Source organism: Hippopotamus amphibius, chromosome 3 (genome assembly GCF_030028045.1).
Source record: "Hippopotamus amphibius kiboko isolate mHipAmp2 chromosome 3, mHipAmp2.hap2, whole genome shotgun sequence".
In the NCBI taxonomy this organism is placed as follows: domain Eukaryota; kingdom Metazoa; phylum Chordata; class Mammalia; order Artiodactyla; family Hippopotamidae; genus Hippopotamus; species Hippopotamus amphibius.
Window position 1 is genome coordinate 117,055,184 of NC_080188.1, and position 15,818 is coordinate 117,071,001.

The window sequence follows — 15,818 nt, forward strand, 5'->3', positions numbered from 1 at the left end:
GTCACTCGACTCTGACTTTCCAGCATCTAACCCAGACCCCAGCACACAGGGTGCTCCGTTTATGTGTGTTGGATGATATGAAGTACCTTGGGGATGCATGCATCATGTTTCTTCCCATAGTGAAACTCTGCAATTGTGGTACTACTCTAGCCTAGATTTTTGATGCAGAGTGGCATCATAAGTGTCCCTGGTCTGTGCATCTGTCCCACTACCTAAAGCCATTCACTTGTATGTCACTAGGCTGCTGCTAATGTCTACACTTTGCCATTTGAACACTATTCCTCCTTGCAATCTCCTCCTCAACTGAGCACTGCAATGTACATCTCATGAAGAAGTTTGGAAGACCACATGAGATCACGAATGTCAAACATGGCCCCTAGCATTTATTTTTATCATGTTAGTAGCAGTGTTTTGTATTCAAGTTGGCAAGAGTCTCTCCCTTCTTAGTTAGTCCGAAGGGCTCAGTTTTGGTTCTGTAGCCAAGCCCCAAGGAAGACATTACAGTAGAAATCTCTGTATTCAGAGAATTTTCAAAGTCCACTCCCCACAGATATTGATCGAGGTAAAAATTTTATCAAGGGGTTCATACTTCTTATCTGATCCATTAGTGGCCTAAAGGGGACTCTCTGGGCAGGTCTGAGCATATATAACTAGGAGCTCTTGGACACCATGGCATGCTTTGAACTCACTCTGTCTTGAGTACTTGGTCCAGGTTAGAAGCATGAGGTGGCTTGGGATCCTCTGGCTGGTGGCCCTCTCAGAGTGCGTAGTCATGTAAGTACAGGGACTGTAAGTGGCATCATTTCTGTTTCTTGGGTTTTTCTTTTCCCCTTATTTTTCCACCCATCAGGGTTAGAAGGAAATATAATCATTCCCTTAAAGGCTGAAAATTCAGCTCACACTTATTGATGAGTACCTTCCCAAGGAAACAAGTGTTTTGGGGTCAGCCTGCAGTGTTACACAACTCTGAGGTTGCCAGTCACTTCATGACCTATGTGAAAATGGCACTCCTTGAAATGGTTCAGTGCATCCACCCTGCAACAGTAAGTTACATCCTATGGAATAGCATTTCTCCTGTACTTGCTTTTGTATCTACTCTCTGCTGTCTCTCCATTCCAGTGTGAATGTGTCTGTCTCTTCATATCTTTCTCTCTCTCTTTTATATCTTCAATCATATTGGATGTCCCTGTGCATGTGAAACTCTCTGAATTTTTGTTTCTTTGTTGTTTCTTTTCTGTTTTGACTCTTCCTTGCTTCTTTAGCCTTTTAATTCTTCTAATTCATTCCCCATCTCCTGGCTTCCTCTCTTATCACTCTTTTTTGCTTGAGCCCTGGAGAAATATCAGGAAGGCTACATCTAAGCTCTTTTACCTCTAACAAGCAGTGTGACCACAGCTAAGTCACAATCTCCCTGCATTTCAAATTCCTCTCATTTAAAAGATGATATTGATCTGCCTTCTACCTACTTCCCAGTGCTTCTTTGAAAAAGACACAGTGGGATGGCCATAGCAATGGTAATGTCTATCTTTGTTGAAACCTCCTACATATCAGGTACATTATATCCATCATCTCTCTTAATACCCACAACATTCTACATGGGGGATGGTGGTTATTATATTCCACCTTCTTACCAATGAGGATATTGAGACTCCAAAGAGTCATATGGTTCACCCAAGATTACACAACAGAACCAGTATTCAAACCAAAGTCTTTGCCTAGGTCTTTGCATGATATTCTGATAATAGCATCAAACTCATAAAAATGCTGGATAGATACACAGCATCATCACAATGTAAGGTTTGACAGTCATATAATAACATGGCCAGCTGATAACTACCCCTTCTTTGTTTCCTTTTCTCAATGTTTGGTGAAAGAATCCCTCTAACCAAGATGGAGACCATGCGAGAAACCCTCAGGAAAGAAAACCTGCTGACAAATTTCCTCGAGGAGAACACTGATGACACATCCCAGAATGCCACTGATGATCCCCTTATTTCTCTTCAACCCCTGAGGAAAATCCTGGATGTGAGTGTGTTGGGGGGATGGTGCTCCACAGCACCCCCTGTAGCTCTGGCCTAGCACTGGAATTGACCAGGAGGTACCAGGCAGGGTGTTGGTGCTGGGCTCCTGCAGGAAGCAGAAACACTGGGGAACAGGGTTTCCACTCCCAGAGGAGAAAGCACTCCCACCCTCAGCTCTTGGTTTGTGGTGACTGGGCCCAGCAATGACCAGGGGGCAGGTAAACATCCATTTTTGTGTGAAAGATATCTCACTAGTGTGAGGGAAGTTGTTCTTTCTGAACTAAGTGAGCCATGGAGTTACAAGTGAAAGGTGAGCCATGTCTGATCAAAAGATAAAGCAAACTGCACATCAAGTTTGAAACCACAGGCAGAGGAAGGTCAGCCTGCACAGGCCCAAGGCCAGCAGAAAAATGGTACTAAGCCCTATGGCCTGTGACACCATAAAAATCTGACTCTCTGGTTATTGTTATTGATTTTAAAAAAAAGGTCTTATCTCTCCTGCAAGAGTGCATAGGCCAGCCTGATTAATAGGCAAAGAGTAAATACAGGTCCAATAAAAGGGCCAAATGTGTGGTGTTAATAGGACATGGTCTGAGTTTAAAGGAACAGGCCTGCAGTAACCTAGGAGGGCAACATAGAGAAGGAAACACTCAAGCTGGGCCTCGAAGGAGAGACTGGAGAGCTTCTCAAATGAAGGCACCAGGGCTTCCAAGTATGTCCTGTGGTTCAGACTCGGCTGTAATACTGCATTGAGATGGGTTCAATTACTGGTCAGTTAACTGAGATTGCAAATGGCCAAAAAAAAAAAAAAAAGAAAGAAAAGAAATAAATTAAATGAAGACACCACTGTCAGCAGAGGCTGTGAGGCGTGGCAGTTTGAAAGTGATTTCAGGAGACATGGGAGAACACAAGGAAGGCAGCATTCTGGGAATCAAGAGTGGCCAGGGCAGCCAGGCCTTCCCTAATCATTCATCTCTGCCGCTCACAGGTATGCTATGTTGGCAACATCACCATTGGAACACCCCCTCAGGAGTTCAAGGTCCTCTTTGACACTGCCTTATCTTGCACGTGGATTCCTTCCATTAACTGCTCCAGGACTTCCTGCCGTGAGTACCTGACCCACCCCCAAACACCCGTTCAACTTATACTCCCCTCCCCCCGCTTTACTCCATCCTTGGCACCTGAGGGACACTCATCACTTATGTCTGCAGGTAGACACAATCTCTTCAACCCTCAGCTGTCCACCACCATCCGGCTCACAAGCCTGTCCATCAACATCAAATACAGCACTGGGAGGATTGCTGGAGTTCTTGCCTATGACACCATTCGGGTAATCAGGCCTGATGCAGCTTCTGGAAACTCAAAGCTGTGTCAGGGCTGGTCCTGGGAGAAACCACTGCTTACCAAGCAGATGCAGGACCAACTGGGATGGGCCTTTCTTTCTCAAGGTCCCCTAGTAGCATGTTGACCTCCTCACAGTGCATGTCTCTGAGGATACAGTGCCAAGCTGACACACAGACTCCCAAATGGCAAATCCAGAGAGTGGCTTGGGGTGTGGATTTTCAGCTCATTAGCTCATGAGCAGCTCAAGGTTAATTTTGCTGGGAGCATGAATAAAGGGGAAAAAGCACCCCCTTTTCTATTATCAGACTGTGTTGGGCATTTTCATGGTAATAACATGTTTAATCCTGCAACAACCCCACACAGCGAGTACTCTGATTAGCTCCATTATAAAGAGAAGGAAAATGAGGGGCAGAGAGCCAGGGCCTTGGAAGTATCAGGTATTTAATAAGTGGTGGAGCTGGGCTCGCCCCTCAGGATTCATGTATGTGTGAGGTATTTGGGGAGAAGATATTTCTGGTGTTGGGGCCCTGGGGTTAGCCGAAGGCTTCAAACATGTGGGCAGAGAAAGCAGGGGCCACAGATATGGGAAGGGTGTGATAAATGGTTTTTCAATCTAGCAGGCCTTTGAGAGCCCAATAAAATCTATGGCCTACATCCCATAAGGGCCTAGGTACTCTCACTCTCTCTCTGTCTCTAACACACAAAAACTCCAAAAGCAATTTCCCAGGCAGAGTTTTCATAAGAACCCTGGCACCAGCATTGTATAAAGGACTTTGTTTTCCTGGGCAGATGCAGAATCCACAATGCATTGCAATGAATTCAGTCCATTTCTGTCATCTGATCAGAGTGATGCCAAAGAGAAGACTATCCTGCTCTCTACTCATTTTATCCTCACGTGGGGACCATTTGCTCCTGTCTTGAATCTATGTTTCCCCACCTGTATAGAAGACATGAGGCCAATTTGCCCCCCTTAGATGGTTTGCACAGGAGGAGCAGGTGTTGGTTACAGTCCATAGCCCCACACAAGTGGACCCCAAGTTCCTGTCCCAGCTTGGTATAACCATCTGAAGTGCACCCAGGGCACAGCTAGGCCTCATGTCTTCTCTGAGATGCTAATGGCATCTGCAGCCCAGCCAAGTCCCAACCCCACTTCTGAAATATTTATGTGAGATCACTCTCCCTCCCTACAGATCATGAAACTTGTCGACATTGACCAGCCATTTGTCCTGACTGAGACACAGAGTGGGTTTGATCATGTAATATTTGATGGAGTCCTGGGCTTGGGCCATCCCAGGTTTGGTCCCAAAAATTACATCCCTGTTTTTGACAACCTGAAGAAACAAGGCGTCATTTCAGAGCCTATCTTTGCTTTCTACTTGAGCAAGTAAGTCTGATCTGGGCAAGCCCTCTCTTTAAATCAGCTGTAAGATGATTTCAGATGCATGAAAATTTATAGATCTCCTGAGCCAGAATTTTCCTGAGAGGCTGTTTAGGCCAGCATAACTCATGCCCAAAGGGCAACTCTGTCTCTGCCAATGGTTTCTCTAACTTAAATTTTATTGGGCCTCAACCAGGCCCATGGTCTCAAGGACAGCTGCTTTGTCCAGGGAAGCTGGAGGAAGAGTGAGAGCAATGGAAGGTATCAGGCTGAAGGCTGGAGGGAAAGGCAGCAGGATTTGCTGATGGATTTGACATGGAAGGAAGGAGATGGATGGTAGGAATATTTTCAACCCCACTAACATTTTATCAGCAGCCCAGGACCAGCTGCACAATTGGGAGGAACCAATGCAAAAGGAACATCTGGGACCTCCTGTTCCAAAAGTATTAGGGATTTGAAGATGAGTATAGCAGAGGTGTGGGGCCCTACTGAGCGTGAGTCCCCATGGATGGCGCTGGTCACAGGCCCATGAAGCCAACATTGGGTGCACCTGAACCCATGGCTTTCATGTCTTCCGGCCTTGGCTTTTCTGAAAAATGACAGGCTACGCATGGAGGAAGCCATATCCCAACAACATGGTGTTTTCAGAGGGTATTTCTGAGCAACTGGTTGCTTGAGGGGACCAGGCCCTCTTCAGAAGGGTGGGTGGTCAGGGCTCAGCCAGGCTGCCCAGCTTCAAACCTCTTCTGTGCCACTCATTAGTCTGTGACCAACCATGATCGGATACTCAATCTCTGTGTGCTTCAGTTTCCGCATTTGTAAAATGGGGACAATAGTAGTGCATCTGATGGGTGGAAAACCACAGCCCTCAGACAGTGAGTGGTGTTATTCTCTGAGAAGGATTCCTCCCTCATCCTTCTCTCCTAAGCAGGAAGGAGAATGGCAGCGTGGTGATGTTTGGTGGGGTGGACCACCGCTACCACAAAGGAAGTCTCAAGTGGATACCAGTGTCCCGAACCCGCTTCTGGCAGATAGCCATGAACCGGTAAGCCTTTCCCTCTGATGGTCACCCCTAGTGATTCTCCCACAGGTACACACGGACACATGCAGGCACACACAAACACACAATCAGACATACAGACACACTCAGAGACACATGCAGACACACATCCAAACAAACACATAAACACACAGATAGACACACAACCCATGGGCTCAGAATCACCTCAGGTCCTGACCAGGGCCCTGATGAGGGTCCTGAACATGGTCCTGAGAGGTGTGTAAAGACCAGGAGGGCTGCACCCGCTGGGCTGTGAGGCAGATGGCAGGATTTGTTGACCCTAAGTACAGTGAAGAATGGATCAGGGAGAATTTCACCAGCCTGAACAGGGTTGAGATAAGATGACCAACTGTCCAGGGCTACCCAGGACCAAGGGAGTTCTTAGTACACAAAAATGCTGTTTAAAAACAGAGGAAATCCAGACTTCCTAGGTGGCACAGTGGGTAAGAATCCACCTGCCAATGCAGGGGACACAGGTTCGATCCCTGTCCCAGGAAGATACCACATGCCACGGAGCAACTAAGCCCGTGAGCCACAACTATTGAGCCCATGTGCTGCAACTACTGAAGCCCACGTGCCTGGAGCCTGTGCTCTGCAACAAGGGAGGCCACCACAATGAGAAGTCCACAAACCACAAGGAAGAGTAGCCCCCACTCGCCGCAACTAGAGAAAGCCCATGTGCAGCAATGAAGACCCAACACAGCCAATAAAATAAATAATTAAATAAATAAATTTATTAAAACAAAAAAAACAGGGGAAATCCTATACAAACTGGAAAAAACAGTCTCCATAGGGAGAAGCTTACCAGCACTGGAGGGGCGTTGGCTGCATTCTTGATAACTGAAAGAAACTCATACAAAGAGCCACTCCCCCTACCAATTGCAATTCACCTTCACAACCTGGGAACACAGTGGGGCAGAGGCTGTGACAGAATCAGGAAGCTGGGATCCAGGAGTGGCCTGAGAACAAGGGGCAATAACTGATGGGATTTTGTGTGATACCCTCAGACAGAAGCTTATGGGTCCTTTGGAGGCCCCTGGGCTTCCTCGGGCATCGCCTGGCAATGGACCTTGCTCTCTAAGCCAGGTTGGGTGCCATGCTGGGAAACAATTTCTCACAAGGTAGCCTGTGTCTCCCCCCCCACCACTCTGAGCACCTGCTGACCTAAAGAAACTCATCTTCACTATGTGGGTTGACCCATTGCTGGTCAGACACCAGACACAGGTCTCTGGTTATTCCTCATGCATTTTTTGACTCACTCACTTATATATTCATGCATTCATTCATTCATTTACTCACTCAGCAAGGATATGTTTTGCATCCATTGTGTGCAGCCCAGTTGAGGGCGGCACTGGGGATACAACTTGCCCTTACATCTAGTGAGGCAGATGTAAATGAAATGAGTCACACACATAATGAATTACCACTTTGGTATGTGATATATATTAGGATGAATCTTCAGAGACAGCGACCAGGACAGGAGCCTGACCTAGTCTGGGGGGAAGATTTCCCTGATAAAGGGCCGTTTAAACTAAAAACTGGAAGATGAGGAGAAATTTGTTAGACAAGGGAGATAAGGGTCTTCTAGGAAGGGCAACCAGCACATGCCAAGGCCCTGAGGCTCAAAAGAGCCTGGTACATTCAAGAAATCAACAGAAGTCAAAAAAGTTTATGTGACCAGAGCAAATGGAAACAGAGTCAGGGCATGAGCTGAAGGGCTGTTCTGGAGACAGTCAGGGAGGTGGGCAGTCGTTGGGGGAGTTGGGGGAGACTTCAGTGTGATCCTGGTACCCAATTTGTCCCACTCTCTTTCAGCATCACCATGAATGGGTGGATGGTTGGCTGTTTCCATCAATGTGAGGCCATTCTGAATACTGGGACTACGTGGCTGGCTGGCCCAACTAGACTGGTCACCGGCATTCAGAAGCTCATCAATGCCAAGGCTTTTGGTGAAGAGGTGAAGGGACATACCACAGGGTCATCCTAGGGCTCTCCACACTCCAGGGATCATCTGGCCAAACTCTCACCTATTTCTCTAACAGTATCAGGTTCCATGTAGTAACATCAGGAGTCTGCCTTCTATCATCTTCACCATCAATGGCAATGAATACACAGTGCCCCCTGTAGCCTACATCTGGAAGGTGAGGAGGCAACCTTGGGGGCTGGTTTTCAAATCTGTCCCTTGCAGGAACCCTGGGCTTCAGCTGGGAGGAGGGGGCCCTCTGCAGGCCAACCCACACCACTGCAGATGCTGCTAAGCCCAAGTGGCTGTGCCAGCACCTCCCACAAAACCAACCACTTGAGAGTAGTGGATAGTCTAGGACATCCATCATCCTGGAATAAGTGGAGACACCACCCCATGCCAGCATGGTGCGAGGCACAAGGAGAGGGGAACACTAAGCGCCTCTGCCCTCAAAGAGATTCAGTTCCACCAGATCTCTCAGATGGCTGATCACAGAATGTGCTCTCTAGCAATCCCTGAAATAGGCCAAGTGACCAGTGGCGTTGTCTGGGGACAGTCTCAGTGTGTTTTTGCACCATCATCTTTAACATTCTCCCTTCCATCTGGAAAGAGTCCTGGTTAGATGACCAGTTACTTGGTTGTCCTAATCCTCAGCTACAATTCCAGCTTGCTAAGCCTCAGTTCCGCCTCGTTGAGCTGGGCTACCAGAAGTCTGGTTGGGGAATTTGGATGCTACATGAGTAAAGGGTGCACAGTGACTGCACAGCCCAGGAACAAGATTGAGGCTTAATGTCAGCTCCCTATAGGAATTTAGAGGAGGCTGAGGGGCTCAAAGAAGGCTTTGAGGAAGACAGGGAATTTCAGTAATATGAAACCCCCAGCCTCATGGAGGCATGAGGAGACCTGCTTGGGTTGAGGCAAATCTACACTGGAGTCTGTGCAAATAGCACCTTCAGCAGCTCTGCCAAGTGGTACCAGGTCCAGAATGGGGGTGGTGAGGGCTACACACAAGGTGAGCACGAGGGTAAGTCAAAGAACCCAACCTGGAGTGGCCAGGGAGGCTGAGTGTGGTTCGTGGAAGTCTTCCTAGATGGGCTGAGCACAGCCTGGAGAACACCTTGTTGAGGGGGATAGAGAGAAGAGAAGGCATTTCCTGCAGAGGAAACAGTGAGCATGGGTCAGAAGGAAATAACCGGGGAATTATGGGCCATTCTTGTCCTTTTATCTTTTTTTTTTATTGTATTGAAATATACATGATTTACAATGCTGTGTTAATACCTGCTGTGCATCAAAGTGACTCATTTGAACATATATGTGTGTGTATATATATACATGTATACATATATACTTTATTCTATTCTTTTCCATTACAGTTTGTCACAGGATTTTGAATACTGTCTATACAGTAGGATCTTATTGTTTATCCACTCTCTATATAGTAGAATGCATCTGCTAATCCAAAACTCCAAACCTTCCCTCACCCACCCACCTACCTCACAGCAGCCACATGTCCTGGCTGTTCTTGTTTTTGGAAGGGCACTCCACTTCCGCAGCTGCTGAGAGAGTAAATTGGTACTTACTAAAGGAGGGAAATAAAACTGAGAAAGCACCAGCTATGGATGCTATGGGGTTGGTAGTTAAGGGATGAGTCTGACTGGGGTGTATTTCTGTCTTCCCCAGAGTCCTTATAACACCTGTGTCAGCCGGTTTCGAGGGGGCACAGAGACCTGGAACCATTTGGAGACCTGGGTCCTGGGTGATGCCTTCTTGAGGATGTACTTGTCTGTGTATGATAGGAGAAAGAGGATGGTTGGCCTAGCTCCCGCAGTGTAAATCCTGGGGTTGCTTCAAGAATCAATCAGGCCCATTCCAACCACATATTCACTCTCACATAGTGCACTCCCTCCCAGGGATGGTGGTAGACTGTGTTTGGTGCTCTGCAAAGCTCTATTGTCAATAAAGAATAAAGGATTCCATTCCCAATGATGCAAACACGAATGAGTGACTCTCTTTGTGTTGGGGTGGTGTTTCATAATCCGGTAGGATCTACAAACTTGTCTGAACCACAAGAGATAGGAGACTAACTCCAAATGGCTTCAAGAGGGGAATTAATGGAAGGATAGTGGGGTTACAGGACACAGGAACCAGAGCAATTCCACGCATCTCAGTCACTGGACCCAGGAAATCAAAAGCCTTCTGCTCACTTTATCTCTCTCTAACTCTTTTCCTTCTCTCAGTGTTGATTCCTTTAGTCTGAGAGCTTTCTTCACTCAGGCTTCTACATGTATACCCCCAAGGCACCTAACCCACAAGGAAGAAGCTCACAAACCATTAGGGTACCAGGGAGGGTTCTGATTGGTCCACCTCAGATCATGTGTCCAGCCCTCAACCATCCATGCTGGCAGGCACATGGGGAACTATGATTGGCTTTATTTGGTCACATTGCATTGTGCCACATGATTGACAGTTCCTTCAACAACATGTGACTGCAGCAGGGGAGAGGCAGCCCCCAGGGATGTGGCAGGGTGTTGTTCTAGACCACGGAGGAGTTGGCAAAAACTCCACAAACTGTGCCACATCCTCATTCAGAGGGATAGGAAGGGTTAATAAAAATAGATTCTCTTCTTCCCATCTCAGAGGAACTCTGGCAGTGGTCTTCTGTTTCAGAGGGGTACCTGGGGGAGGCCCTGTAAGCTGAGATGTTTCCCCTTGGTCCCCTCATCCCAGTCACCAGCTTTCTGCCACCCACACAATGGGTGTCCTCTTCAGCCCCATTTGCCAAGTGACAGCCTGTGTGGATCCCTAGCCTGCCCCACCCCTCCAGGGCCCAGCATGTTCCTTCCCTTGGCCTCCAAGATTGTTGTGGAAGATGCCACTCATGTAAAAGAGTCCCAGGGTACACAAAGCCTTCAGCCTTTCTGAGCTTCCTCCAGGGGCAGATCAACAAAGCATTTGGTTCAAGTTGGCATGGTTTGGCACAATTAGAATGGAAACATCACTTCTTCCCAACTGGAGGCCCTTAGGAGAGGCCCAGACTCAGGACAGCAAGGCTCAGAGTTGAAGGGAGAAAGAAAGGAGAAAAAGAGCAGGAAAAATAAATAAGGTGGAAAACACACCCCTAAGCAATGCATAGTGTTGGCATTTACTCAGGCAAGACAAACATGAGTGAAAGTGACGTCTGCCTTCCTTCCTTATCTTTTCATTCAGTACAAATTGACTGAGCACCCACAGTGTGTCAGGTGCTCTGCTGGACCCCAGGGATAGTGGGCTGGCTTAGGATCCCACCACCAGTTCATGGAGACAGATAAAGAGACAACAGCAAATGGGGAGTGCCAGATGGAGAATATAAGAGAGGTGTATATAGGAGGTCAGAAGTGTGACAGTCTTCATTCTTAAGGAGGCAGGAAATGGCCAGTGTAGGGTGAGAAAGGGGTCATTGACTTCAGACTTGCCCCCTTATTTTGAAATGCATTCCTAAGTCCTGTAGCTCCAGCATGTGTACAGATCTGCTGTATGTGCAGGGTGCCATGTGCCTGGTCCTTTTGGGATAGCACTGGATGATGATTGGTTTGAGGGGAGTGAAAGAGGACCGGTTACAGAACTGAAAAGTGGGAAAAGGTGAGAGCAGAACCGGTATTTTTTTTTTTTTTTTAATTTCTGAATAGCAAATAATGTGGTCTGGGCTTAATGGAGATTTAATGGAACAGTATGTGAAACTGATTTTCCAAGTGGTCTTCATGGAACCATAAGCAATGTCTCTCTGTTTTGAGAAACCACCAATAAGAATAATAAGAATAGCTCAGGTTACTTGCATATGCCATTTCCCTGTGTCTCCATGACTCCCTGCAAGTTATGACCCCCATTGTGCAGATGAAGGAAATCTCCTCCAAACTTCTGGCTGCAGTACTGGTGACAGGCACAAAGTAGGTCCTCAATAAATACATGTTGAATAAATGAATGGATGAATGGTTAGATGCTTCCACTAGAACACAGTGCTGCATCCATGTTGGGAGATATTTGGTATCAGCAGGGCTTACTGCTATAATATCAACCAGAAAAAGTCAGGCTTTGCTTCCCTAGATGAGCCTAAGGCCAGGGTTAGAGCTGTGTCTGTTAATGAGCCCAATTTTATTCAGGCTCTATATTTGTTATCTGTGCTACCAACATTAGGATAAAATCTGATCTTCATAACTTTCTTTATTGGTTGCACAGCACATCATGTGGAATCTTAGATCCCTGATAGGCATCGAATCCAAGTCCCCAGACTTAAAGCATGAAATCTTAAACACTGGATGACCAGTGAAGTCCCAATCTCTGATCTTGAAAGCAACAATCTTACCCCAGCTTCCACTTTTGTTGTTTACACACTGCATTCCACAGAAATTTATAGGCACTGGTGGTAAGAAAGGTAGAAAAAAACAGGAAAAAAGATCTTAAACACTTCTTGGAAGAGCATAAATTGGTACAATCTTTTAGGATTTGACTTGATCTTAAAGTATATATGGTCCTTTCCCAGTAATTTTTCTTCTAGGGTGTATGCTTGATGAGGAAATTGAAACTTTCATACTTGTAATTTCTTACTCTCCTCTATCTTGCAAAGGCCTGCTCACCACTCTCAGTTAAACAGTAAAATGAATTATTAAGAGTAATCAGATAAGGGAAGAATGTCTCGCTCACAGGCACCCACCCCAAGCCTTTGTTTGAGACCCTTTGCACATAGACTTGTTAAGTGACCATTAACTTCAACCTGCAACTAATATGAAGATGCAAATTGTGACCTTAGTCCTGATAGGAATGGAATGTCTGGCTCCTACAAGTTCCTGTTAGGACCCCCTACCATGTGTGTAAACCATGGCAACTCCCACGCTCTGTAACTGCCCATGACATATAGTAATTTGTAGCCAATCAGTTTGTACCAACTATAGCTGTATGTTTTAATCCATTTAAGGAGAAGACTCCCCTGAAATGGGCCCAGAATTTTGAAGCGATAGCTCATATGGGTCTGCCGGCTCAATAAACCTGAGTTCTCCAACTCTCTGAGTGTTGTACTTGGTTTATCGTGGGATCAGTTTTTTCTGCAACATACTAATGTGATTATCAGAAGCAACCAAAACCTCCATAAGCAAGGACGTAGTCCTCAAAATCTCTTATGAAAGGGAAAATCTGGTACATCCCAAGACCCATTAAACTTAAATTGACCAAAATACAGATAGGCCATCATGCAATCAACTGCCATGAAATTCTGTTTTAAGAGAATATTCAGTGTTATAATAAATTGTTTCAATAAGACATAAAGAAAAAAGAGTAGAGTACTTTTATATTGCAGGTATTACATGATCCCAGATTTGCTAAGCACATGGAAGACAATGCAGCATACTCACCAAGCATGTACATCCTGGAGCTTTTCTGACTGGATTCACATCCCATTTATGAAGCCTACCAGTCATATGACTTTCATAAGTTCATTTCTTCACATTGCTTACCTATTCTATAAATTTTGGAGAAGGATAGTTCCTCCCTCACTGATCATCCAGAAATGCAAATCAAATGAGAATAAGATACCATCTCACATCCATTAGCATGGCCATTATCAGAAAACAAACTATAAAAAGTGTTGATGAGGAAGTGGATTTCAACATGGTGCTGCTGGGGAAGAAAACTGGTGCAGCCACTGGAGAACATAATGGTGATTCCTCAAAAAACTAAAAAGAGAATTTGCTTTGATCCAACAATCTCACTTCTGGGTATTTATTCCAAAAAATTAAAATCATGATCTCAAAGGGATATTTGTCCTGTCATGTACATTGCAGCATGATTCACAATAGCCAAGATATAGAAACAACTTAAATCCATCAACAGTTGAATGGATAAAGAAAATGTGGTAGAGACATACAACAGGATAACATTAGGACTTTTTGTTTTTGTTTCTTTGTTTGTTTTTTAATGTACTCATTTATTTGGATGTGACATCAGTGAGTTGCAGCACACATGATCTTTTGTTGAGTCATATGGGATCTTTAGATGCAGCATCTGAACTATTAGTTGTGGCAGGTGGGATCTAGGTCCCTGACCAGGCATTGAACTGAGGCCCCTGCATTGGGAGAACAGAGTCTTCTCTACTGTGACACCAGGGGAGTCCCAGTCATGGCTGTTTTTATATTTTATGTGCTTCTGTTGATTTGATGTGATGAAAAATTGAAATCTTGCACCTCAGATTGGGATTTGAACCATGGTGGCCAGGACTGAAACCCCGCCAAATCCCTGATTGAAATATGAACCCATGTGACTTGGACATAAAACAGCCAAAACTCAGACTGGGGCTCAAGCTCATGCAGCTGGGTCTTAAACCCAGCAAAATCCTGATAGGGATTTGAATCCACACTGTCAAGACTGGAACCCAGCCAAAACCCAAAATCCTCCAACTGAGATTACACACTTTATTTCAGGACCTAAGGAAGCTCAGGTTCTTGATGTCTCATTGCAGACAGAATTCAGTGAGAAACACACTCATAGGTAAGAAGTGAATTTATTTAGAGAGAAACACACTCCACAGTCAGACTATGGGCCATTTTAGAAAGTGAGAAATGTACCAGTATATGTGATTGTCAGTTTTCATAGGGGTGAGTTATTTCATAGGCTAATAGTTGGGAAGAGTATTCCAGCTATTTCAGGAAGGGGAGGAGATTTCCTAGAATTGGGCCACTGGCTACTTTTTCATTCTTATGGTTCTATTATGATGTTCAAGGTCTAGTGCAAGTGGTGTTGTCCACCATCTTGGACCCATTTGATTCTACTCAGTTTATGTCACGTCCTTGGGCTATGTCACTTTTTCAAAGCTTGTGCCCTGTCCCCTTCCCTCCTGTTTCATTCCCCTGTAAGAGACTTTACTCACATATTCTTATGGAAAGCAGAAGGGCAATGATCCACCTTCTGTAACTGCTTCAAGGCTAATTAGGGAGATCACCCTGTTTGTCAGGGAAAAAAAAATCACTGGGTGCCTTATCTAGCAGCCCCTGGGGCAGGAAATTTCCTTGAATTAAGTCAGTATAGACTGGAATCCTCACATAACCATCGTCTTGGGCTGGAAGTGTTGAAATTGTTTCCACAGATTTTCTGTGAAACTCCTTGATGATGAAGCACTTTCTGTAACAGCTTCAGAGTACAAAAAATTCTATGAAACTAGAGGACTTAAAAGGAATGGTTAAACATCTCATTACAGTATGATAAGTAAACTTGGTTACAATAACCAGAATTATGAATAATTGCATTTCACTTTATATACCAAACAATCTTATTTAAATATTTCTCTTTAAGATACCTCACAGGCCTCATTTCTGGTTCAAGATGGTGGAGTGGAAGGATATGTGCTCACTCCCTCTGGCAAGAGCAATGGAATCACAAGTAACTGCTGAACAATCATAGACAGGTAGATACTGGAACTAACCAAGAAATACACCTCACAGCCAGGGACAAAAGAGAAGCCACAGTCTGACAGTGGGAGGGACACTATTGCGATAAAACCAAGTCCCATAAACACTGGTTGGTTGACTCAAAAACTTGAGAACTGTGATATCACAGAAGTCCACCTGCTGAAGTGAAGGTTCTGAGCTTCCCATCAGGTTTCCCAACATGGGGACCGGGCAACTGGAGAAGGCATCCCCAGAGAATCAGCCTCTGAAGGTCAGCAGGACTTGCATGCAGGACATCCACATGACTGTAGTAAATAGAGACTCTACTCTTGGAGGTCAAACAACCAGTAGTTGTGCACACCAGGATCCAGGGGGAGGAGCAGTGACTCCATCAGAAACTGAACCATACATAGCTGCTTGTGTTGGAAGGTTGCCTGCAGAAGTGGAGGCAACTGTGGCTCTCTGCAGGGCTGAGGATGCTGGTGGTGGGGATTCTGGGAAGGGTTCATTGGCATGAGCCCTCCTGGAGCCTGCCATTAGCCCCACCAAAGAGCCTGTAATCTTCAGTGCTGGGCTGCCTCATGCCAAACAACCAACAGGGTGGGAACTCAGTCCCACCCATTGACTGACAAGTGGATTAAAG

At 45.6% G+C, this 15,818-nt stretch overlaps 1 protein-coding gene across 1 annotated transcript; it reads left to right on the forward strand.

The window, feature by feature from the left end:
- Positions 1–721: 721 nt before the first annotated feature.
- Positions 722–9,599, forward strand: LOC130848738 (pregnancy-associated glycoprotein 2-like). The gene is made up of 9 exons (XM_057727144.1): positions 722–774; positions 1,875–2,025; positions 3,010–3,127; positions 3,233–3,351; positions 4,556–4,749; positions 5,672–5,788; positions 7,619–7,760; positions 7,846–7,944; positions 9,447–9,599. The coding sequence occupies exons 1-9, from the start codon at positions 722–724 to the stop codon at positions 9,597–9,599; spliced, it is 1,146 nt and encodes a 381-aa protein (XP_057583127.1).
- The last annotated feature ends 6,219 nt before the right edge of the window (positions 9,600–15,818 follow it).